We start from the raw sequence: 22,585 nt of genomic DNA on the forward strand, positions 1-22,585 counted from the left end.
CTCCTTAAGATGATTGGACAGACTTTTTTGTGGATAAAAGTGATGTGAACCTTATTGTACTTCAAATATTGCTAGTTCCAAGACCTCTGGTTTTATCTAAAATGATTGCTGGTTTTAAAAACAGAACACGGTATTTTTGACCTGCCATGTAAATACTGAACCTTGCTTTTCTTAAAGTGCATGATCATTTTAGATTGCAAACGATTGTTTAAATGTGCAACAACACGCAAAAGTCAGTATAGTTCCTCTCCTGTCTCTGGTTCTAAGTGTGGAAGTACCCTCACACTCCTACTTCTGAAGGGCAAAATATCCATTATTTACATTTTTGTTTCCCTCCTCTAACATGCTGCTGCCTGCTTTCCCATGCAATTTTCAGTTCCGTTACAGATATCTGCTCCTTCATTTCCTCATTTGTATCTGCCAGGGACTAAGCTGGTAAAGGAAGTGGCTATTTTTGCTGAGGCAATCTGACTAAAACTTCCTGGAAATGTTAAAAAAGAGGTTTCAATTTTTACAAAGGGCAAGCTCACTTCCATAGAGTATATATGGAAACGTAGGTCATTATTAGCTGTTGAAAGGTTTGATTCACTTTGAAGTGTCTGGACTGTTATTTAGAAGTAACTATTTAGTGCACCCATGGCAGGTGCTATATATAGAATATTTTTATGGATTAAATCTCAATTTTAAATAAACATTCATGATATAAATCTTTTTTATTAATGTGAGTATTGAGGAAAATCAGAAGTTATAAAATTGGCTTTCTTTAACTATTTTTTAACCAAAGAAATATTAGGTGGCACAAAAACCATATTCTTAGCTTTCTTACAGAGCTGCTACTTTGTTAGTTTAATTTAATTTAATTTCCTAGTCAAATTCAGAGAGACAACTTGACAAAGACTGAGCAAAAGAAAAGAAAAAGAGAATATATTCTGGTGATCTTGATCTCAGATTGATACAAACTATTGTTAGCTGAAGAGAAAATTAAAGCAGGGAAAATTTGTGATCCGTCTGATACTTGGGTAGAAATTAAGGAATACGGGAAGTGGTGTCACATTGATGAGCAGTGTTCAGGCTCATGATTCTCTAGGATTTATTGTGAATGTAATACCATAGCTTGAACTTCAGTAGGCTTTATATTATCTTACAAAAACTGTATCATATGGAAACGTAGGGTGCTTGAAACAGAAGGGAAGCTTGGGAGCTCAGCAGCTGTATGGTATATCTGCATAGGCATAATGAGAATCTGAAACTTAAAGGAGAAATCTATATGGTACAGCCAGACTATGCTTATTGCATGACTGGAAGGTGTAAAGGTAAAAGCTGATTAAAAACTCTTGATTCTGCAACAATTTGAAGACCTCTTAGCAATGGTAACAGTACTTTCTATAGCAACTTAAAGCAGACCAAGTTATTTATCAGCTCAAGGTGTGGTAATTAATGAGGTAACAAGCATCCCAAATTCCTATAAGGAAATGTGATCTTTTTCTTGCAGCATAGAACATAATTAACACAGCAGATATGCAGAGAATTCAGATCTGTTCCATGCAATTGTGGTTAGTAACTGCAGTATTTCTGGGCTCTGATTAGTTGAGACAATTCCTTTCAATAAAATAAATATTTTCATAGCCCATCTTTTTCAAACTCTAGATTTCCGTCTTTCTAGTTCAAAGACTTCTGTGCCCATCTCACTCTGCCAAGAGTTTTATCTCCCAGTATATTTGCTTTTGGCTCTCTGGCCTTGTCCACCCCATTACTGTTTTCTTCCCCATGGACATCAGTTATTTTCAGTATTGTCTATGGTACATTCATGTGCATGTGCTATCATGAGGTTGGACTAAGACACTAAATTCACAAGACTTATGTCTTTATTAAAGTTTTGTAGTCTATCTGTTTCAAATACATGAAATTTCTAAAATCAGTAGTGTTTGATGTAATAAATAAGGCTTTCAAAATGGTAGTTTTAATGAATGGTAACTTGGGATAAAAAGTATTCTGAATATTTTTTTTCACTAAAACTAAAGATTGCTCTTAAATTATCACTAACAGCTTTTACTATCGTGTATATTTGATCTTAGAACCTGGATAGAGCATAATAAAAAATGTTGAATAAATATTCAGAGTGGAGAAATTTAGTGATTATAGTTGAATCCGTTAGCACCTCATAACTACATTACTATCCTCAAACAAAAGATGGGATGAAATTCTGAAAAAGAAAAAATCAGGTTCATGAACTAATAAACAATTTCAGAAGCAGGAAGTAGATTTTAAACACTACCAGTTAGTGATAGTAACACTAAAAATGCTGGATACCTTCTAACTCTATCTGGTGTCTTCAGTACTGAACGATGTTTGGCACTTCACCAAGGCCAGTTCTTAGATTTAAGGCCTACATTTTGCTGATTGGTACTGAAAGCACGTACTGAAAACGCTTTGTATCTCTGCAAATGACTTCTACAAATGACCCAGTTCCAGGTAGTGCTGAGGACTGCTATGAAGTGTTGAGCACTTTCCACTGGTATCATTAACAGTTGGAAGTGAGGTTATTTTTCGTGGTAAGTTTCACATAGCAGTTGGTATTTTTGCGAACTTGCAGGTTGAGAGCAGAAGCAGACCTGTCAGTCATTAATATCAGGGGAATTCCTGTCCCCTGGAGACAGGAAACACAATTAGGCTTGCTGGAAATACAATTAGGCTTTCCCAGCTGCAGAGCTTTTCTGAAGAAAAGTCCAAATGTTAATTACATCCTTGTAAACTAACAATTCCTTTCAGTAACATTTCTGTTAAATTAATAGCTATGAACCAGCTTGTCTTTTGCCTTTGGAAGAGATTGTTCTCTCAGTTACATGGTTTTATTTCTGGTGCATTTGCTGTGGTTGATTCCACTGCATGTTTTGGAGTGAGCAAGGTTGAGTAAAGTGTTCTTCTTCACCATTCTCTTCTTTTATTCCTTTAGTAAGGAATTGTTTGGGGTGTTTGACCAGTTCATTAGATATAAATAAAATGCAGTGTTCAATCTAAGAGGCGTGGGGGGGGGGGCAGCAAGACTATAGGGGAAGTATCACTGTAATCTTCTCTTATTTAAGGCAGGAAAGGATCATACTGGTTTAGAAGAGGCTGACTGTAGGATGTGGAGCTCTGCCCCATTCACCCCTTCCATGAGGACAGGGAAGACATATGAGATGAGACAGTTGTCCTTCATCACCAGGTGCCGATTGTTGTGATGTGATGGCAGTCTTTACTTCAGAACTAGAGTTCTGGTCTTAGAGATCGAGGATGACTGAACAGATATAGAAAACGTCTAAATTATGTTCCAAAAGGAGAATGGTCCTCAAGACATTTCTATTATGAAACCCTCAGACAACTCTCCTATTTTACAGATGGATGGATCTTTCTAATTTCTCAGTATAATCATTCCCATTTGCTTCTACATGTGCTCCCAGGGCTGGCTTTCTATGATCATAGTAGCAGTAATATTGATTTTTCAGAAGAAGGAAATTCACTTATCTCTTCCTAAAGATGTTTTTCTGATTATGCTCTGTACGGAGAGAAAGTTGAAGTAAATTCATAGTGATGTGGCTCGTGGAGTATCTTGGACTCTGAACAAACATAGACAGATGGTGCCAGGGTGAGTCGATCAGAAGCCTGGAGTGAGGATGAGTACTATTGGGTACAAAGTCTCATCTATGAATAACATTAACAGACGGTGAAGATTGTCATAGTGGAAAAAAGCAGTCTTACAGAAACAAAAATCCAGTTTTACTGTGGCCTGTTGGGAATTCTGATCTCTCACAATCATGATTCAGTGACTCCAAAATTTGAAAACTTGTCAGTGCTTCCAGTTATCCCTTCTGCAGTTCACCCTTTGTTTTCCTTTGACAGGCTTTACATCCATATGTATATTCTGTACTTCCACAGCTGATTACTATGGCTAGTTTTATTTTAGGAAAAGGATATTCTTCATTCAGTGCAAGGATATTCAGCAAAAAGAGAACTCAGGTTCCTCAGCTGGAATACAGTGAGACTTTTCATCTCAGATCTGCTTTGTCCATGGATGCAGACTGTTTGCTTGTGTCAGAAAACAATTTTGGAACAGTTGGGCACCTCCACCCCCTGCTTATGTACCTAAGAGCAGAACACATTTTCTTATTTCTAGTGCAGCGTTCACCAACAGAGTAATGAGCACTAACAGGTGATCTCTGAAACAGCAGCATGTTACCTCTTTCAAAATTAAATACTTTGAGGCAACAAACTTACTCCAATCATGTTGCAGCATATGTAGCAATGACAACTTCATTCTCCTCTTTACATTATTACTCATATTGAATCTCTCAAGAAAATGTTGTACTGTCTGTACTGTTAGAAGCTGTTCTCTAAAAGATATACTATTAAATTTTTAAATCCATTGTGTATGCTTCTTAACTGTTACAATATTAATTACAATCCTAATTACCTATGTACACCAAATATTCTTTCTTTGGTTAAATATTTACATTCATGCTTTATGAGCCGTGATAATTCCAGGATCAAAACTTTTTCTCCTCTACTCGGCTTTTTGGATGCTTATTTGTTCAAGTACTGGCTGTTTTGTCCTAGCCAATGCCTTTGACTCTCTTTTGATTCTGTCTTTAGAGCTCAGGGAAAGATGAAGGGCATATGTATATATAATCAACTTCTTTTTTGGGTGTCCATATTTAAAAAAAGATCCTACTTTCCATGATGGAAGCATACTGTTACAAAGATCCTGTTGTAACGTATTAGTTAGGTTAGCACAAAGAAGAACTGAAAATTTATCAGTATTGATCTTGGACCTTCTGTGAGTAGTAATATCCATAGGTCTGCCCAATCCTGGATGCAAAAGGGTCATCTAAAATAGAAATGGAAATTTATTTTGAACATGTGGATTTATTATCTTTAGGTGGAGTTGACCATGTTCTGCAGTAAAAATAATAGATACTTCTTCTCAAAAGTGTTTTCAACACTGTCTTTAATTTAGGATAGTAGATTTATTGAAATACCATGGTTGTGGAAGATATCTCAATAAGAGTATGTGGAGAAGGCAAAGCCATACTAGAATGTGAGGCATCCCTGCGGTCAGAGTCTGCCAAGTTTGATTTGCAGCAAAAGTGCGAGCTGGCTAAATAGACTCACTCAGATAGATCTGTAGATCTTATTTTTTAAAGAGAAAGATTTCTCAGCAACTTACAGGATCAATATGCAATATAGTAATTTATGAACCCTGCTCAACAATATGAAAAAACAGAATGTATAAACATGAGAACTTTTACACAGGAAAAAAAGATTGGCATGGTGAAGAGCAAGGCTAAGACTTGTTCTACATGCTTAAGTGCAGTAAAGCTAATACAAATATGAGAGAATCCATTTACATTTACTTTATTTCCAAACAGAAGTATTTCAAGAGATTTTAGTAAACTAAAACCACAATCTTGGCAGAGAAAAGTGTTCAAGAGTTAACAGGAAAACAGAATTTCACACAGCTGTCTGTAAAACAGTTCCTGGTCTATGCTTGTCACAGTGTCCTTGCTTCCTGAGGTAATTTTTCAGGGCCTGCTGTTACCACGTAGTTGCACTATACTGCATTATGAGCACCACAGCACTAGCAGCAGCCTTACTGGCTGCCCGTTCTTGTTCTCTTACAACCCTCATTTATGCCCAGTAGGACTGATCCCTTAATGATTAATTAATTATTAAGCTTTAATTAAGATGTTAAAGGATCTGAATATAGGATTGCATTCTAAACTTTTCTCTGTCATTAATTTTTTTTTTGGGGGGGGTGGTTTTGCATAAAACTCTAAATTTTATTTGGCAAACTTGGACATTATCTCTCAGAAATACTGTTTATACAGTTTTGGAGGCACAGATCACTATTTCTCTTTTCAGTTTTTATCAATACTGTTTGTCTAAAATGGGGACATACTGTTGTAACCTAAGTTAACATTATATTTAATTCTGCCAGGTCAAGTTTTGAGTTCAATGCTTCTTTTGAATAAAAGAGAAATATGGAAGTCTAAGTTTACATTAATATGGGGAAAATGGCTACACATCTTGTTCATGCACTCATGAATACTATCTCCTATCATTTTCCCTGATGAGGTAATTTCTCATAAAAATAATAATTCTTCCCTTTTTTAGATTTGAATTTCAGTTGCAAGATCCATTTCCTTTGTTTATTTCTAGAAGATGTTATAATAGTATGATGAAAATAATGGACGTGTTTAGGCCCTACTTTCTATTATTTTTAAAATATGAACAGTATGGGAAATGACAATATTCTGAGAATTTGAAACCTCAGTTTCATGAGGATTCCCCTATAGCACTACTAGCAACATGATTCCACTGGTGACACTTTTACAGTAAGAATACTGATATAAACAAAAGCCAAACTTTCCCACTACTAAAAGGCATCACAACTAATTACTACCACCAGTTCCAGTGGTGATAATTCAGCAACGAGAATGCTGATGCAGGTTGCTCAGAGGAAGACGACAACATCGTGAGCACTACTGAACCTGGCTTATGCTAACTTTGCCCAAGTTTCTCTCCTGTTTGTTAAAAAAGGAAAACCATCAAGACAGGAACAACCCTGTCAGAGAAGTAAAAAGATAGGGGCTACTTAATAATTGAAAAGTCTCATGAATGTTGTAAGTGATGTGGAATGAACTCGCTCTAATCATGATACTGTAATGTCAGGAGGTGTTACATTTCGGAGCCAAGACAGTCTGACTTATTATTTTGCATGTATTTATTTTGTTTGTATGTGAAATTGTCTAAAAAAAAAAAGTAATTTTGCCTTACATTGTAAGAATAAAAAAGTTTAATACAGTAGCTTAGGTATTTGGGGCATTTCTAAAACTAGGGTGTGAAGTTGATGTCTCCCTTTTGTGTATCAACCGATGATGGAAATAAAGTAACCTGAGTGACTGTGAGAAATATTATCTCTGCTGGAGATACCCTTTATAAATGTAATAATGTTGCAATGTACTTAATAGCCAGTGACTGAATTAGCCCCCTTTTTAAGGTACATTTGATAAATAAAAGTGTGATTTATGAATACAAGTCAAGTATCAGACAAACTATGAAACTTTTTGTTAGTGAGTTATTTGGATGGAACAGTAATTTGTATAATTTTTAATAATGAGGCTGCTGTTTAAAAAACAAAGGTCTAAAAATTTAACATAGAGAAATGATATCTGATATTCAGTCCCCTTATTTAAAGTGAAATTTGAGATTAATGTCAAATTTACTCATGACGAAGGCTGAGATTTTAAAAAGTATGTAGGTGTGGCCCAGCTTTTTTGACAACTGATATTTATTTGCATACCTAACACAAACTGTATCCGAAAAAATATAAAAACAGTCAACTATATTTCTAACATTGCAACTATATATTTCTGTCTATGCAACTATATTTCTGACATTTTAGATGGATATAACACTTCTGTTCTAAAACATTTAAATCAAATGAGTGAATCAGAAAGAAACATGCAACAGTGGTTTTAAAAGCAGCCCAGTTTTTAAATATAAAAAGTGCAATAACAGAATAAAAATAGACTGTCAAAAGTAATTTTTCTGAGAGCCTCAGCCTAGTGTATTCCTCAGTGATTCAGATTTCCAAAAAGAATTTTTGCATAAGGGAGTGAAAGTTGGCATACTTCCATGTCGCCTTTGCGTGGGTGATACCCAGATGTGTCAATTTTGCACAAAGTCCCTACCAGCATCAGGGTGTTGCCACGACTACAAAATTCCTGTCCTAGGTGAAGACTAGTTGGCTCATGTTAAATCCAGACAAGCATGAATTGATCCCTGGTGGAAGAGGAAAAGGCTCCATAAAAGATTTCCATAAAAGATATTTGGCCTCTCTTCACAGTTAATTGAAGTGTAATGTTTTGGGATTTTACTTAATTTTTCCCCTAATTTTAGTTTACATAGTAGTTTTCTGTTACAAAATGAGCCATAAAATGTTATTTCCCTTCTGTTTAGCCAGGAGCTCTTACTCTTCCTTGTAAATAAGAAGTAGCAGAAATTTAATCCTTTTTACCAGGGGATTTGTGTCTTGCAGCTGATTGACTTAGAGATCTAAGAAAGATTGGTCACTGTTGAGCTTTTCTTATACCTGGACTGTTGCAAGTGGTCATAGTTAAGAGTGTCATGATTCTAAATGTATGTGATGCTGTATCACACCAAAATTATTATATGCCTAGTTTACAGCAATATCCATACTACTCATTTGCCCCATCCTTTGTGCCTTCTCTCACAGAAATTAGGGACAGATCCTCGTCATCAGCACCATGAAACTGAATGATGAATGCATGACACATTGCTCTTATGCACAGCTTTGAAAAACTTCACTACCACTCGTTCAAAGTGCTTAACAACAGCAATACATAATCATATAATGATATCAGTGTAGCTGAAGATTCAAATGGTATCACTTATCATAAGATCTCTCTCTCATGAGAAATTCTGTATGTATTTTGTAGTATTCAGTAAAGCTTGAGCTCATGTTGCATCTTTACCCATAGACAGGACAGTTCCAGAATTTCTCTTTTATGACAATGGCTGTTTTTCCAAACTTGTAACGCGGTTGTCTTTGAGACAGTTTTTCTTTCTCATCAGAGTTGGTTGAAATTGATTGAATGGAGCTGAAAGTAGCTGGATGAGCAGGGCGCAGAGAATGACCATATACACCCCCTTTCATAAGAAATTAGGAACAAAATTTTTACCAAAATTGTGTACTTGTAATCTTAGTTGAGATTTCTTCTGCTTACTATAACGGGGACAGAATATATATGCAATGACAATAAAAATGCCTATCTTTAAGAAATTATTCCTATGCTCTGAGTCATATACTTTCTGCCAGCCTGCTTTTACTGAAGTTCAAGTGCTTGGTCCTGATCTTCATTGTCAGCTGGGGATTAGTACTTAATGGTTTCAGCAATTTACCAAAGCAACTCCTTTGGGATATTGTTGATTACAAACACAGGGACGAGGCCCCTGGAGATAAGGTATTTTTAGTTGAGTTACACAGCTGCAGAATGAACTTGGAGAGTTTCCTGGTAATAGTCAGGCACTGGAAGTTTCTCTGTCTATCGTAAATGGCATGGCGTACATGCAGGGTTTCTCATATGAGAGGGAGGCCTATGCTAGGTGATACTCTTTGAATCTTCAGCTATACTGTTAATATGAATGAGACCTAAAATTACCTGGGAATGGCCAGCCTTGTCACAAGGTGAGAAAAAGAGCAGAAGGAATACTACCACTACTGTGTGGATTTAATTTACCTGCTTGATGCTTAGACATTAGAATAAGGAGTCCTAGTGATATTTCCAATATAGGTGGAGAAGGTACAGAAGCAGGAGATAGAAGTTACTAGAATAATGAAAACTTTTGTATGGAGAAGAAATGAAACCTAGCTAGAAGGTTTATTTTAGAAAGAGAAGAAACATTACAGGGATCTGTAGAATCATAATGGTTTAAAGAAGTTCATTTACAGAATTTTTCTAAAAAGGAGCAGCTAATGAGAATGAAAAAAACCCTAATATAAACATACAGAATATTGGTATGAAAGTTGTGGAGCCTTCTGCTGCAAGTTAAGATTTTTAAATAAGATCCAGAAAAGGATGATCAGATTGTTCACAGTTACGTTGAAATAAAATGCATAAGAGCTATGTAGATACTCAAAGGTGTACACTAATTTATAAGTGAAGTTATGAAGGAACTTCCTTTATTCATAGGCAGCTAATCTCATAATTGTCAGTTACAGAGAAATTAGTAGCTTTCTCTGAATGATTTGGCCATGGATGGAGATAAAGTATTGGAGGAATATGGTATTCTCTTTATTCTTTAATGCCCCTCTCACTTATTTTAGCTGAAAGTAAGTGTTGAAAGAGTTCCAGATGAATTTGATTTGTTACTGTATTCTAGCTGTTTAAACCTTAATTGGGACTTTATAGCTTCTTATACATTATAGTTGTAAAAATACAGTAAATTCAGTTAAAGATTAATTTTAACAAACAATAAGATACAGTTTGTCACAAGGATACCACTTTTCAATTTAATTTTTGCAGTTAGCTCAAACTGTGAAACTACGCAATACAGAAAAGGTATGAGTAAGTATCTGTCTGTTGTTCTGCGGAAACCTGGAAATAACAGATACAGCTGGGAGTTACCAACTTCTTTTTCCTTTATATCTATATTGTTTAGCTTTATCTTACTATCTTTAAAACCCACACAGAAATATCATAAGATTAATTAAGGTCAGCCTTTAATTGGCCATATGTTCGTCTTCTCTGTGTTTACTTTTTCTTGTAGCCTTGCACAGACTGTTGGACTTAAAAGCCATTGTTCGCTGGTATTTTGCCAGCAAAGGGTGGTCTCACTTGATTAATAAACAAAGGCTGCAGTTTTATTCAATACTAAGCATTATAAACAGAAGAAAAGGCAGGTAAGGTAATCCTGCCAGTTCCAGTTAAACTTTTGTCTAGCAGTCTGTAATCTATTAATTTATTCACAGAATCATTATCCTACTCAGTTATTAAAAATGAGAGTTTTTTCACATTTTTTTTTTACTGAGTTTCTGATTTTACTAAAATAAACTAGATTCAATGACATTACTTTAGGCTCATCCAAGATTAATTCATTATGACATAGGAAGAGTGCAGTGAGAGAAATATTTGCTGTTTTGTGAGGAAGGTCAAATAAGCTGAGAACAAGACATGGCACAGTGCAAACTGGAAACCTTTGTTATCCTCCCACATGCTTCACTACAACAAATTAAAAAAGTATTTCAAACTATTTATGCAAAGTGCAGTGACTCCCATAGCAGAGACTATGTGGTGTTTTGAGATAAGCTTGAGAGTTAGTGTTCTTGCATAGGTTGTGGAAGACTGGGATTCAGGGCAAATGAGGACTAAAATGTAGGTCTCTTACATTTCAAGTAAATACCCAAACTAATTGGATGTTACAGTATCTTCCATTTTCTGGATATTATATCTAAGATTTGGAAAAAAAACGCTTAGTGAAAGTTTAGCCAAAACTGGTATTTTCAATAGGAAATCAAATCAAGTGCCTCAAATGAAAAGCCATTTAATTAGAAAATTCTGAACTGAAATTTCCAATACTCCAGATTTTTCCCAGTTACTGTAAATTCCAGGGCATAGATTAAAAAGTAGTGTTTTACTCTACAATTGTTGTTTTAATTCTTTTTCAATTTGTAATCTCTAAATAGTCTTCAGTAGAAAAATTTTTAGCTAAAGCTTAGCCAGTTTACTTGCATAGATGACTAAGAAGTTAAACCTATTGACAGTAGAAAACAGTTAAATATTGTTTTTTCAAGGAAACCAGACAGTTAAAATTGTATGTCAATCCCAGTGAGACAGTAGAGATCCCATTTTGACACAAAGCAAGTTAAAATCTTGTGGGTTAAGTAAATGTTCACTAGAGATCTCTGCTGCCATCTGGTTTCTGTCAGTATTTCATTTTCACTGATATGAAAACTGAAAACTCTGAATTGTGAATGGCATCAAGGCTGTTGTTGCATTATCTGCCAGGGTAAGATAATCCATTAATTTTAAACAGAATTGGATGAGAGGTTCTTCTTTGAAGTGAAACTTGAGTCCCTTTATTGCTTAATAATTTTTCTTTATGTGTTAAATTGAAAGCAGAATCATGGTCTTCTGAAAAGGACTTTTATTTATTCTTCTTTCTCATTTCAGCCAAATACTGGCAAAACTGATATTTTGCTAGTAAAAAAATGCTATTTTGCATTTCTGAACATAGTTAAAAAAAGGCTTCTTTATAGCCTCTGCATATCCGTATGAAAGCGTAAACTCATATTTTTGCTGTCCATTTCATTACACTGAGCTGAAAGTACATGTGAGGTCACTGGTCAAACTTTGAGACAGTTAAATATTTTCACTGTGGTTTATAAAAAGCATTTTCTTTTCTGACAGAACTTTCTGATGAACCTGATCCTCTTGGTCATTGGAGACTGTTTCACAATTAAATAGAAGCAACCCAGTGAGGCTTACTTTTACTGAACATGCATCATACTAACAAATTCTAACGTATTTCCCCCACTTGTAGTTTGCTTGTAGAAACCCAGTGCATCTGTTACATATATTTGTATGCTGAAAGAATAAAATTTTTCAAATAACTTTCACATTTATGGTTCAGATATTCAAGTAAATGGGCAATAGTAATCATATCTGTAGACTCATTTAACTTGGATTTGAGCTATAAACTCACTTTAAATATTTGCAGCCATTTTTTGAATATAGTCTGCAACAGTATTTTCAGAAAGAGGTATTTAAGTTGTTTGCTTACTTTTCATTCACCATGATTCTCATTACATTTTTATTGTAGATCTGCAGTTGTGTGAAATTTTCAAGTCTTAGCAGTGCAGATGCTCATACTAAAAGATATTTCAAGCACTTTAGTGGTCACAGTGATGGCTGAAAGCATCATAATCCTCCTGAATACTTTTACTTTGAAATTAAAATACTTCATTTTAAGTTTGTGAACAGTCATCAGTGATGACTTCATAATACAAAGACGGAGATGCTTAGATTACTTAGGTAATATCAACTTGGTTTTTTTTTTTGGTGTTCTGTAGCATCGACATGAAGAGTTTCTTTTCTATTGGTAAACGCTACCAAGTCCTTTTTTTCTTTTTTGTAAGTAGTGCTAAGCCAAGTAATGTTGAATATTTTACCTTATGTTTCTGTTTGAAACAGAAAACTTGTTCTTTTTTTCTGTTTGAATTTATATTTCTTTTCTTACTTCAGAATGCCTTTGTCAGGTACATAATAATAGAAATGGTGGTTGGACAGGCTCTCTGCACCAATCGCCCACTCAAAGCATGATTATTAACAACACTAGATCAGGTCAGCTGGAGCTTTCTCCAGGTGAATTTTGGATACCTCCAGGGATGGAGATTCCACAGCCTCTTGGGATGACCTGTTCTAGTGCCACGTTTCCCTCCTGGTTAAAAAAACTTCTCCTAATGCCCAACCTGAAGCTCCCAATGTGCCTCTTGCCCCTTCTTTTAGCATTTGCCACTACCAAAAAGAATTTGGCTCTGTTGTCTGTCATCTTTGTTACTACCTTTTCAGGTAGTTGTTAGATCAGGTAGCTAGTTTCCAGCAGGTGTTAGATCACTCCTTAGCCCCTTCCTCTTTCCCAGACTGAAAGGACCCAGCTCCTTTGTTCCTCCTCACAGGTTACATGGTCTAGGCCCCTGACCATTTTAGCAGCCCTCCCTTGGACCACTCCAGTTTGTCAACATCCCTCTTGAACCTAGTGGGTCCCAAACTGGAGACAATATTCTGGGTGCAGCCTCACCAGCTGCCCTCTAAAGGGGAAAAGTAATTTCCCTTTATCTGCTGGCTGTATTCTTCCTAATGTAGCCCCATATGTAATTTGTTCAATTTGTAATGAGAGCACACTGCTGGGCTCATATTCAACCTAATGTCCACCGTATCTCTCACATTCTTGCGACAGAGTTGTTGTTCGTGCAGCTAGTTCCCAACCTCTACCTATACATGGGGTTGTATGTGCAAGAATAGTATTCATTTGGGAAAGATATGGGTGTATTTAGTGTTAGTTTAGCTAGCACTATTGTGAAAACAGAAAGCATTAGGTGATGAATACAATATTTGTGCAGGAAAGAATGTTTTGCCTGTTTCCAAATAATTATTGCCACCAGGCAGAAAAAATTGTTGAATGTATGGTCTTGGCAGAACTGAGAGTGAACAAACCCTTTTTGAAGCCTGGATTCCAGCCACATCCATGCACTGCCTCTGGAACAGAAAATGAGGCAGAGGCTACAGTCAGTCCAAAACTTTGAGAGAATCGTAGCCAGGAAATGAGAAGTAGCTGCTATGCTTACATCTGGCTTTGGTGCCCTGGGTACTTTCTTGGTCCCCCATTCTATTGGGAGATTTTAAGCAGCTTTGGAAGTTTCAGAAACATTTAAGTGAGAACCTTTGGAAGGCAGCAGTGCCTGCAGAACTGCTTGTCACCGTTAGAGCAGTTTTTTTGGTAAAATGCTGAAAGTTTTGGGGGCATTTCTGGAGGACAGTAGAGATAAAAGAATTGAAGGATCTTTTGCACAGTAATAAGAGACATCAGATAACTGAACTTACATTCTTACTCACTTTCTGTATTAGCTCATGTTTCATCAGAGGTTCATGGATTTCTACTCTTTGACTGATACTGAGATTCTCATTTCCAGAAAGCTGTGGGGAACCAAGAATAAGTCAAATTAAATGAACTGCTTCTTGCAGACAAAACAAGTATCCCAGTAGAAACTATTTCTTGACCTTGACAGATCAGTCTGGTCTCTTACAAAGGATTGCTTTTGATACTCAAAATTCCTCTATGTAAATGTCTCAGATAGGACATTTTACAATCCCCAAAAGAGTCTTGACTAGTCATATAAGGCTCATGGGCTTCACTTCCAGAAGAGATGGTTGTGATTCAGGGAACTCATTCTCTCAAGAGATAACAATGACTAGAACTTGACTCAAATACATTTTCCCCACTATAACTTTACATTATCATGAGGTCTTTGCATAAGCTCATGCTGACCTCTCCTTTTCCTGTAAGATTTATAACAGTTACTAAAGAGAATACTTGGCTTTTCTAAAATGATATGGAAAAGGAGAGAGACTTTGTATCAATAGAAATAGATGGCATGTGAGAGTGCTATTGAGGGTGCTGTCTAAATGCACATATATAAGGGTTATAAATATACATTGCTGAGTTATTGGCCAATGAAGGCTTTAATTCAGACTTATTCTAACCTTGCAAATATGACTTTGCCAGTTAAACATTCTGTTACTGTATGATTTGATGTAATTATCTTAGTTTAAAACCTAAAACTGTAGCATGCCAAAATTTTATATAATGGAGAAGCATTTTGGTCTAGTATGTAAATCGTCTGCCTGGTTGTTCAGACTTACAGCATAGATCTTGGTCACTTGCAGAGTAACTCACTGGAGTATAGGGACTGGAAATCAGAGTCTTGCGATTCCTGAGATCAGTTCCAAACTCTGAAGTTTGCCTTGATACTGGCTGCTCTCAGCTCCCTGCTACTGAACTTCTGAGCCGTCTCAGGCAGCAGTGTTCTGAATAGAAGCATGGCTGCAGACAAAGGGAGCAAAGTGGAGTTTGCAGAGCACTGCATTTTATAAAAACTGTTACACAATTTTTACTAAAAATTATTTAACTATTATACTACTGTAAACATGTATTACTGAGTGTTATTAGTTTAATTTTTGATTTAAACTCTTGCAGGCTAGACAATGAAGAAAAAAATATATTGATGTATAAAATAGGTCAGGTAGTTTTCTATGGACTCCGTAAACTGAATACTTTGTATTTGGTTTCAAGGATGGTTACTCATCTCAGATGGTTCTGCTAAGTAAGTAGAATACATATTGAGTGCAATCTAGGTGATAATTTATTAGATTTTGTCTTCTGTATTTGATTTTTCTTCTGGCAGCTGTCAATATGCATAATATTTTTCTTGAAACAGAAAATATTGATATAGCAAGCAGCTATTTTGGCAGACAATAAGTTGTTTGGTACTAGAACAAGGATTTTAGAAAAGTTTTGTATATAACCTTGAAAAGTTTGTACTTTGAGGCAAAAGTTGTGGTGACCTTATATAGATACTTGTGCCCAAGAGGAAACAAAAGTGAAATTATTTCAGTATATGAAGCTTAAGAATTGGCAAAAAACTTATGCTTTTTATGCATCAATGAGACTGGTGAGAAAATAATCATGAAAACAAGGTTGTAGATTATAAGGAAGCCACAAAACTGAACATAACCTAAAATAAACTTGAGGTTCAGCATAGATAATATGCTTTAAATCAAGAACACCCTGTCTGGCAAAATTAAAAGGCAAGCAAGGTCTCAGAGATTACATGTTTTATTGATGGAAATGAGCCAGACTACTGACTACCAATTATGTACTGCTGTCAGGGTAAAATGTGGAAATGTGCCAGATTTTCAGAATGAAATTCTGTTTTCATCTTCATTCAGCTCTTTCTTACTAGCAGCTCTTGTCCTGCCCCGTTCAGCAAAGAACATTCAACAGTGAAGTCCTTCTGAACCAGAGAGAAGGTAGAAGAAGCCACTTACCCCTGAGTTCACAAATTCCCATGAGGGCAGTGTTAACCCCAGCGTCATTCCCATGGAGGCCAGAGGAATGACCCCACTCCCTGCACTACTAGAAGCAAGGTCAGGAGAAGGGCTGAAAGAGGCAAAGATGCAGCTGCTGCGTCCTGGGGTGCAGCATGTGAACTAAAAATTGAGAAGAGCAGGTAGTTTAGAAAGATGGTGCATAAGCAATATGAAGGAAGCACGCTTTCCTTCTTTCTGGAAAAAGGTCAGTGGCAGTTGAGGTCTCGAGACAGCTTGCAGGTACACAGAAGAAGCATGTCTCCTCTCTAGCCTCCTCTCTAGCCTGGTGCGGAGAGGGAGCTGCCTGCTAGTTCCTACAACTTCTTTCTGGTATAATGTAAAGTATATTGTTAGGGAAGTTTTCCTGAAAAAACAAAGCAAATCCCAACAATTCTTGACATATATGTGGGTAAACGTGGGAAATAACATAATATTGTTTGAGATAATTTTTAACTGACGCAGTGTGGTAGTACTTGTCTTGATAAGAGCCTCTGATGTTTCTGATGAAACCATTTTCTCTCATTTATTTATATCTGGAATACATAAATGATATATTCCTGTGTTAAGGAAGCTGGTTTCCCAGTTTAATTTCCTCCAGAAGGTTGTTCTTTGTGCTATCTCAGGCTTCATGTGTATTTTTTAATAATCTTATCTGAAAGAATATAGAAATATCTGAAAAGATAAAGAATTCTAAAGAAAAATGAATCTCTCTTGCACTTTCAATTTTTTGCTTAGTATTTCCATTTTAATATTTTTTCTACTGTTTCATAAACTCAAGAGTGTAAAGTCTAATTTAACTCTCTGAGAAGGGCATGAACTATGTTTTCCTATCTTGGTTAATAATGCTGCACGGAATCAGGTTCCTGCATGGACATGTAGATCCTGAATATAAATCTGTAATAACTAAGACTGACAGCTGAAAGCTTCAGATGTGAAACAGGTGGAAATTTGTAGTACTTTTTATCCTAGAATGCTAATAGGAGAGCTGAATTTTAATGCTGATGTAACTTAACATGGTACAGGTCACCAAAAGTTAATTTCTTCTATCAGTTTTACAGGAACCCTGTTGCAGATGATTAAAAAACAGATTACAATACATTTTTATAGCATTCATAGGGAAGATATGACACTGTTCTCCATCCCTCCTATTGAAGATAGGCTGCTGTGAGTGTAATGTAAGAGTGGTTCTACCTGGTCAGACCAGAGGTCTGTCTACTTCAGTATTCTGGCCCTGGCAGTGTTGGATATTGAATATCTGTGGAGAGGTATAACAAAAAGGCAAGTATGCAGTGATACCTTCCCCACTGCCAAATACAGGAAATGGCAATCAAAGAGTATCAGTACTTTTTTTTTGGGGGGGGGGGTGGATTTTTCTTCTGTAAACTTGCTCAGTTGCTGTTGAATCCAGATACACTAAAAGTATAGAGCTCTCCAGCTACTCCCAAGAAAGAGGGATTTGTAATAGCAGCAGTGTGTGTGAGAAGATTTGCTGCTCGAAGCAGTCTATAGATCTGGCCTCCTCAGCTGAAAAAAAGAGAAGGTAGGAAATCTTAAGTGGTGATGGCAAACTGGTAGAAGAAGCAGAGCACTTGGCTGCCCTGATGAAGATTACATTCCTCTGGTTCAATCAAAGCTACATTTTGGTCTGAGCATTGGAAAAAAACAAAACATCCAGACAGACTTTTCCTTCTTCTCCCTTCCAAATTACAGCTGGCCAAGACCCACAGTGGCCGATATTTTCTGTTTGTTAAGCAGCAACTTTCCTAAGTGCAAAAGACGTTGCTGATGAAAGTAAAGCATTCATTCAGCCTTGGGCTGTTAGTGGGATCTTCATATCACAGGAATCAGCAGTTATTCCATCATCTGCTAATAAGACATACATTTTTTTTTATAGCCAGGAATGTTTCAAAGGTATTAGACATTAATTGTAATGCTGCTATGTGTATTCAAAATACTATCAAGTGGTAAGTAATTTTTAAAATTCTAGTAATAAAGATGTAGATTTACAAAGGAAGGGAAATAAATAACTTTGGTAAAATAATTTATATTTTAAAAAATATTTGTATAATTTGTTTATCATTCCTGAAAATAATGAGTAATGATAAGTGAAACATAGATTGTCTAATGAGGCATACGGGTTATATCACTGCTTAATTGACATCAGTGATTTGAAGATCTGTCTTCGTTGCTGGCTGATAAAAGTATTTACATTGTCCCATATCAAAAAATGCGTATATGTCTCAGATACTGAAATACAGAGACATCGACTGACAGGGAATTGTTTCAAATCTGACCGGCAACATGCTTAGCAAGAAATGGTACAAGAGACATACTTATCTAGAGCTTTTTCCTTTTTTGCTAACTTTCAGACTGCTTCCATGTTAAGAGAATAGAAAATTGGCTTTCTGAAGATTAATTTGAATTTCAGCTGCTGGCAGTGACTCCAAACTCATCTATGAAATGGAATATTCATCAGAATCGAAATTTGATATTTCAGATTTTGCATTTACTGAAATGGAGAGATTAATATCACAGTACTCTTCTGTAAAGAGTCCCTGACTCTGGAGTTTAGTTTCCTTTTCATTAATCTGAGAAAGTCAGTCTGCTGACCTTCCATTCATACTTCAAAGCACAACTATTCCTGTTTTTGGTATAGGCGTTCTTGAAAAGAGAGGCTTTTTGGACTACTCGTGTGCTAATGATTCAGTAGGTGTTTATGTGTTCTGCTGAATTGTGGCATAGGAGAAATTGATGATTTTGTAACAGAACTAAATACTAACAGTTAACTAAAGAATAATCTATTTTGGAACCTTAGATTTGTGAGGCTCATCAAAAGAAGTATGCTAAGTAATGAATATGAAGGAGAAGAAAGTCACTTTGACAGGGGATTAAAGAATCTGTTCCAAGCGTAGGAACAGAAGACTAGAAACATAGAAATGGAGGTGTAAGGAGGTGGCAAAATGGAAAGAGGCTTAGGCAAAAGTTATGAGAAGAGCACCCAAGCTATTGAAGACTTCAAAGGTGAATGCAAAGAATTTGAGCCAGATAAAGAGACAAGTGATTGTAGGAGGATGGAGAATTAATGGGATGATTTGTGAGAGTGTAATTAAGTGCAATAAGCTCAGTATTTTGTAAGAGTGGCTTAGCATTTTTAGCAAAAATTCTATTGAATGGGTGGGATGCATCATTTTTTGGTTGTGCTTGTCTCTGTACATGGACTACAGGGAGCTAAATACATAGCTTAGATAAGATTCAAAATTTTAGATGCTAAAATTTGCAATTTAGCAAGCGTAGGTAAGTTGAATTCCATACTAAAAATTTAAAGATCATGATTCAGACCCCTTAAAATCATAGACATAAAAATAAAAGAGAAGTTAAAGCTCTTTTTATTTTCTCTCTGTTTTTGAGTTCTTACAATATAGTATGTCACATTTTCCAGCTTTTTTCAGCAACCATATAAACTGAAAAATGACATCATTCACCTCCAGAAATAGGGCCTTTAAGAAAGAACTGCTCTTATAAAACCTGAAATGAGTCTGTAACTTTGATCATAGTGAGACAATTTTAACTGCCATATCTGAACATTAAACAGAATTTGAATATTGTGGGTTCAGACATATGAATAAAGTAGCATGCCTGAAGGAATTACGGCAATTCGGTATGCACATGGTAACTGACTATGAATATGGTCCTAGTCCACTGGAAATGGAAGGTAAAACACATGTATATATATCTCTTAAGCTACTGTCTCTGAATTTTATATCTAAGGTAGTCATCTGCCTTTCTGTTGACATGACCTGGCAGTACCTAAATAATGATATGAATAGCTTAATTGATTTCTAGTAACTTGTTAAACTGAAGTAGCTTGTTATGGGCTTGCACCCTGTGTTTGAAAAGTGATTGATAAAGCATTTTAGAATAGTCAACCTGTGCAGTACTGTTGGATAAATCAGGGTAAGATATATCAAGATAAGATATTGGTGTCTCTGGTGGTATTAGATAAAAATACACTTGGAAGAATAAATCAGATTTTTTTCCCCACTATAAACTGGTTTATCATCTGCTACCTCAGGGTCTTGGATCACTCAACCCATGTTTCCTACTGCTATATTTCTGGATAAGAGCTGGTCACATCCTAAAGCAAATCTACTTCTCGTCATAGCAGCTGGACTATGTGCAGCATGTTATCAATGTTGGGCCTCCTCCTAGAGTGTAGTTATATCAAAAAAGAAGTAATTCTTGAAAGTTACACTTCCAGAACATCATAAATTAAATGTATTTTCTTTACTACAGTATTTCTCTCTAATTTGTGTTTTGAAATTGATTGCAATTTATTGATTGTGAAGTATTTACAGGCTTAAATAAAACAACTGTTAATAATCTCTTTTCTTCTGCAGAAAATTACATCAGCAGTTTGAAATGTATAAGGAGCAAGTGAAGAAGATGGGTGAAGAATCACAGCAGCAGCAGGAGCAGAAGGGTGATGCCCCAACCTGTGGCATCTGCCACAAAACAAAATTTGCTGATGGCTGTGGCCATAACTGTTCATATTGCCAAACTAAATTCTGTGCACGCTGTGGAGGAAGAGTATCTTTACGGTCAAACAAGGTATGGAGTGATGGAAGTTTAGTAACTAGCTTCTTGCAAACCCAGTATCTTTTATTTATTGCTAATGCATCCAAACTGTATAGTTACTGAAACAGATTTCCTTTAAGGAGGAAATTATATCTACTTAGGGTCTTTTAAGACATCTGTCTTCTTTTCAGATAATCTCAATTATGCAGATGGATTTGTGGATGGATTTGTGAATACAGCTTTTAAGTTAGCACATGCCACATTTTTGCTATCAAACTCATGCAAGTACAGTTCTCTCACTGGAGGACTGAGTCCCTGTATTGGAGATAGGGAGTATATCTAATAATCTTGTGAGGCTAATATTGAGACAGCGTGAATATTAGAAGTTAGAGCTAGAATTGTTGCTTTTCTGCTTGTCCCGGCTCATCTGGACAAGATTTTTGTTAAATGACTGTTAGGTTAGTATATACAATATATTATAATATTTTTACATGTTTATTATGCATTGGTACATATGCATATGTATTATATGTGGCATTCCATATATTTATAGTAATATATTTTAAGGAAAGTGGATTAAATGTTGTTCATAAACTGATTTTAAAGTTTTCACATAAAGTCCTTGAAAAAAAAACATTTAGAAGAAATACCACTAGACATCTTAATATTGTTTGTCTTCAGAGATATCATATTAAACCTTCAAAAATTAAATACATTAAGAAAGAATATAAAATTAAAGCTAGTATACTGGTGTTTACTATGTAACACTAGGTAAACCAGTAAGCTGCATTTTCAGAAAGCTGGATTATAGAATAAAAAATTCAGCAAAACTAAGGTAATTGCAGAAAACAGTTCAGTCCTGAGACCAGTTTATTCAACATTTTATATAAAATGTTCATGTCCAATATATGTATCTTTCTCAAATTCTGACAGATATTCATAGAATATTCTTGACAATATTCTAGACTTCTTATACCAGTCTTTATGGAAACACTTGTTTTGTAAATTAATATAGTCATTTATTTATTTATAAAATCACTTGTCAGTATCATTTATTTCCATAAATGAGTATTTTTCCATAATACAATCATTGCAGTATCATGCAATCTGTAAATACCATCTTAATATGCTGGTGGATAGGAAAAATCATATAAATGTTATGTATTATCTTTGTCCTAAAATTGAGCTAAGGAACACAGAGAAAGCAGGCTTAAATATATGTATCAGTAATGGACTCAAATATTGGCTGACAGAATATAAAAGAATCTGCTGTTTTGTAATGACTAAAGTAACTGAGGTTGTGTGTAAATCTTTCAAACTGCCTTGAACATGACAGAATTTTGTTAAGAAGGTAATTTTAAAATTCATGTAGTGCCTTTTGTCTTCAGTAAGCTCACATATTATTACTGCTTTTTTAACTAGATCATGTTACCAGTAATAAGGGATATAATAATTCCTGTATTAATTTCATCTGATTATTAAAGGCAATCAGGACTGATTTGCAGAGTCATTATGTCTACATGCATAGAATCGTAGAAAAAAAGCTTTTGGAGGAAGGCTTGATCTCTTAATGAGATGTTTGCAGACCTCATTTAGACTATCCTTAGGCAGGATCATGTGAACTGGGCAGATATTTGTCTAACTTCTCTTGACAGATTTCCGGTGAGATTCTTCCACAGCCTCTTAGGTTGTTTGTTCCACTGCTTCACCATCCTCACCTTAGAAAGCTTTTCTTACTGTCTAATCTAAATCTTTCTTTCTGTAAGCCGACTTCTGCTAGTCTGTTCTGCAACTCTTGTCAG

The 22,585-nt window shown here is 35.6% G+C and overlaps 1 protein-coding gene across 1 annotated transcript in view; it reads left to right on the forward strand.

Annotated features, from left to right (window-relative positions):
* RIMS2 (regulating synaptic membrane exocytosis 2) overlaps window positions 1-22,585 on the forward strand; it is a 492,192-nt gene that overhangs the window by 69,587 nt on the left and 400,020 nt on the right. Inside the window, 1 exon segment of the mRNA XM_067292312.1 lies at window positions 20,606-20,816. Within this exon segment, the coding sequence (XP_067148413.1) occupies window positions 20,606-20,816 (211 nt within the window).

Source organism: Apteryx mantelli, chromosome 2, assembly GCF_036417845.1.
Source record: "Apteryx mantelli isolate bAptMan1 chromosome 2, bAptMan1.hap1, whole genome shotgun sequence".
In the NCBI taxonomy this organism is placed as follows: domain Eukaryota; kingdom Metazoa; phylum Chordata; class Aves; order Apterygiformes; family Apterygidae; genus Apteryx; species Apteryx mantelli.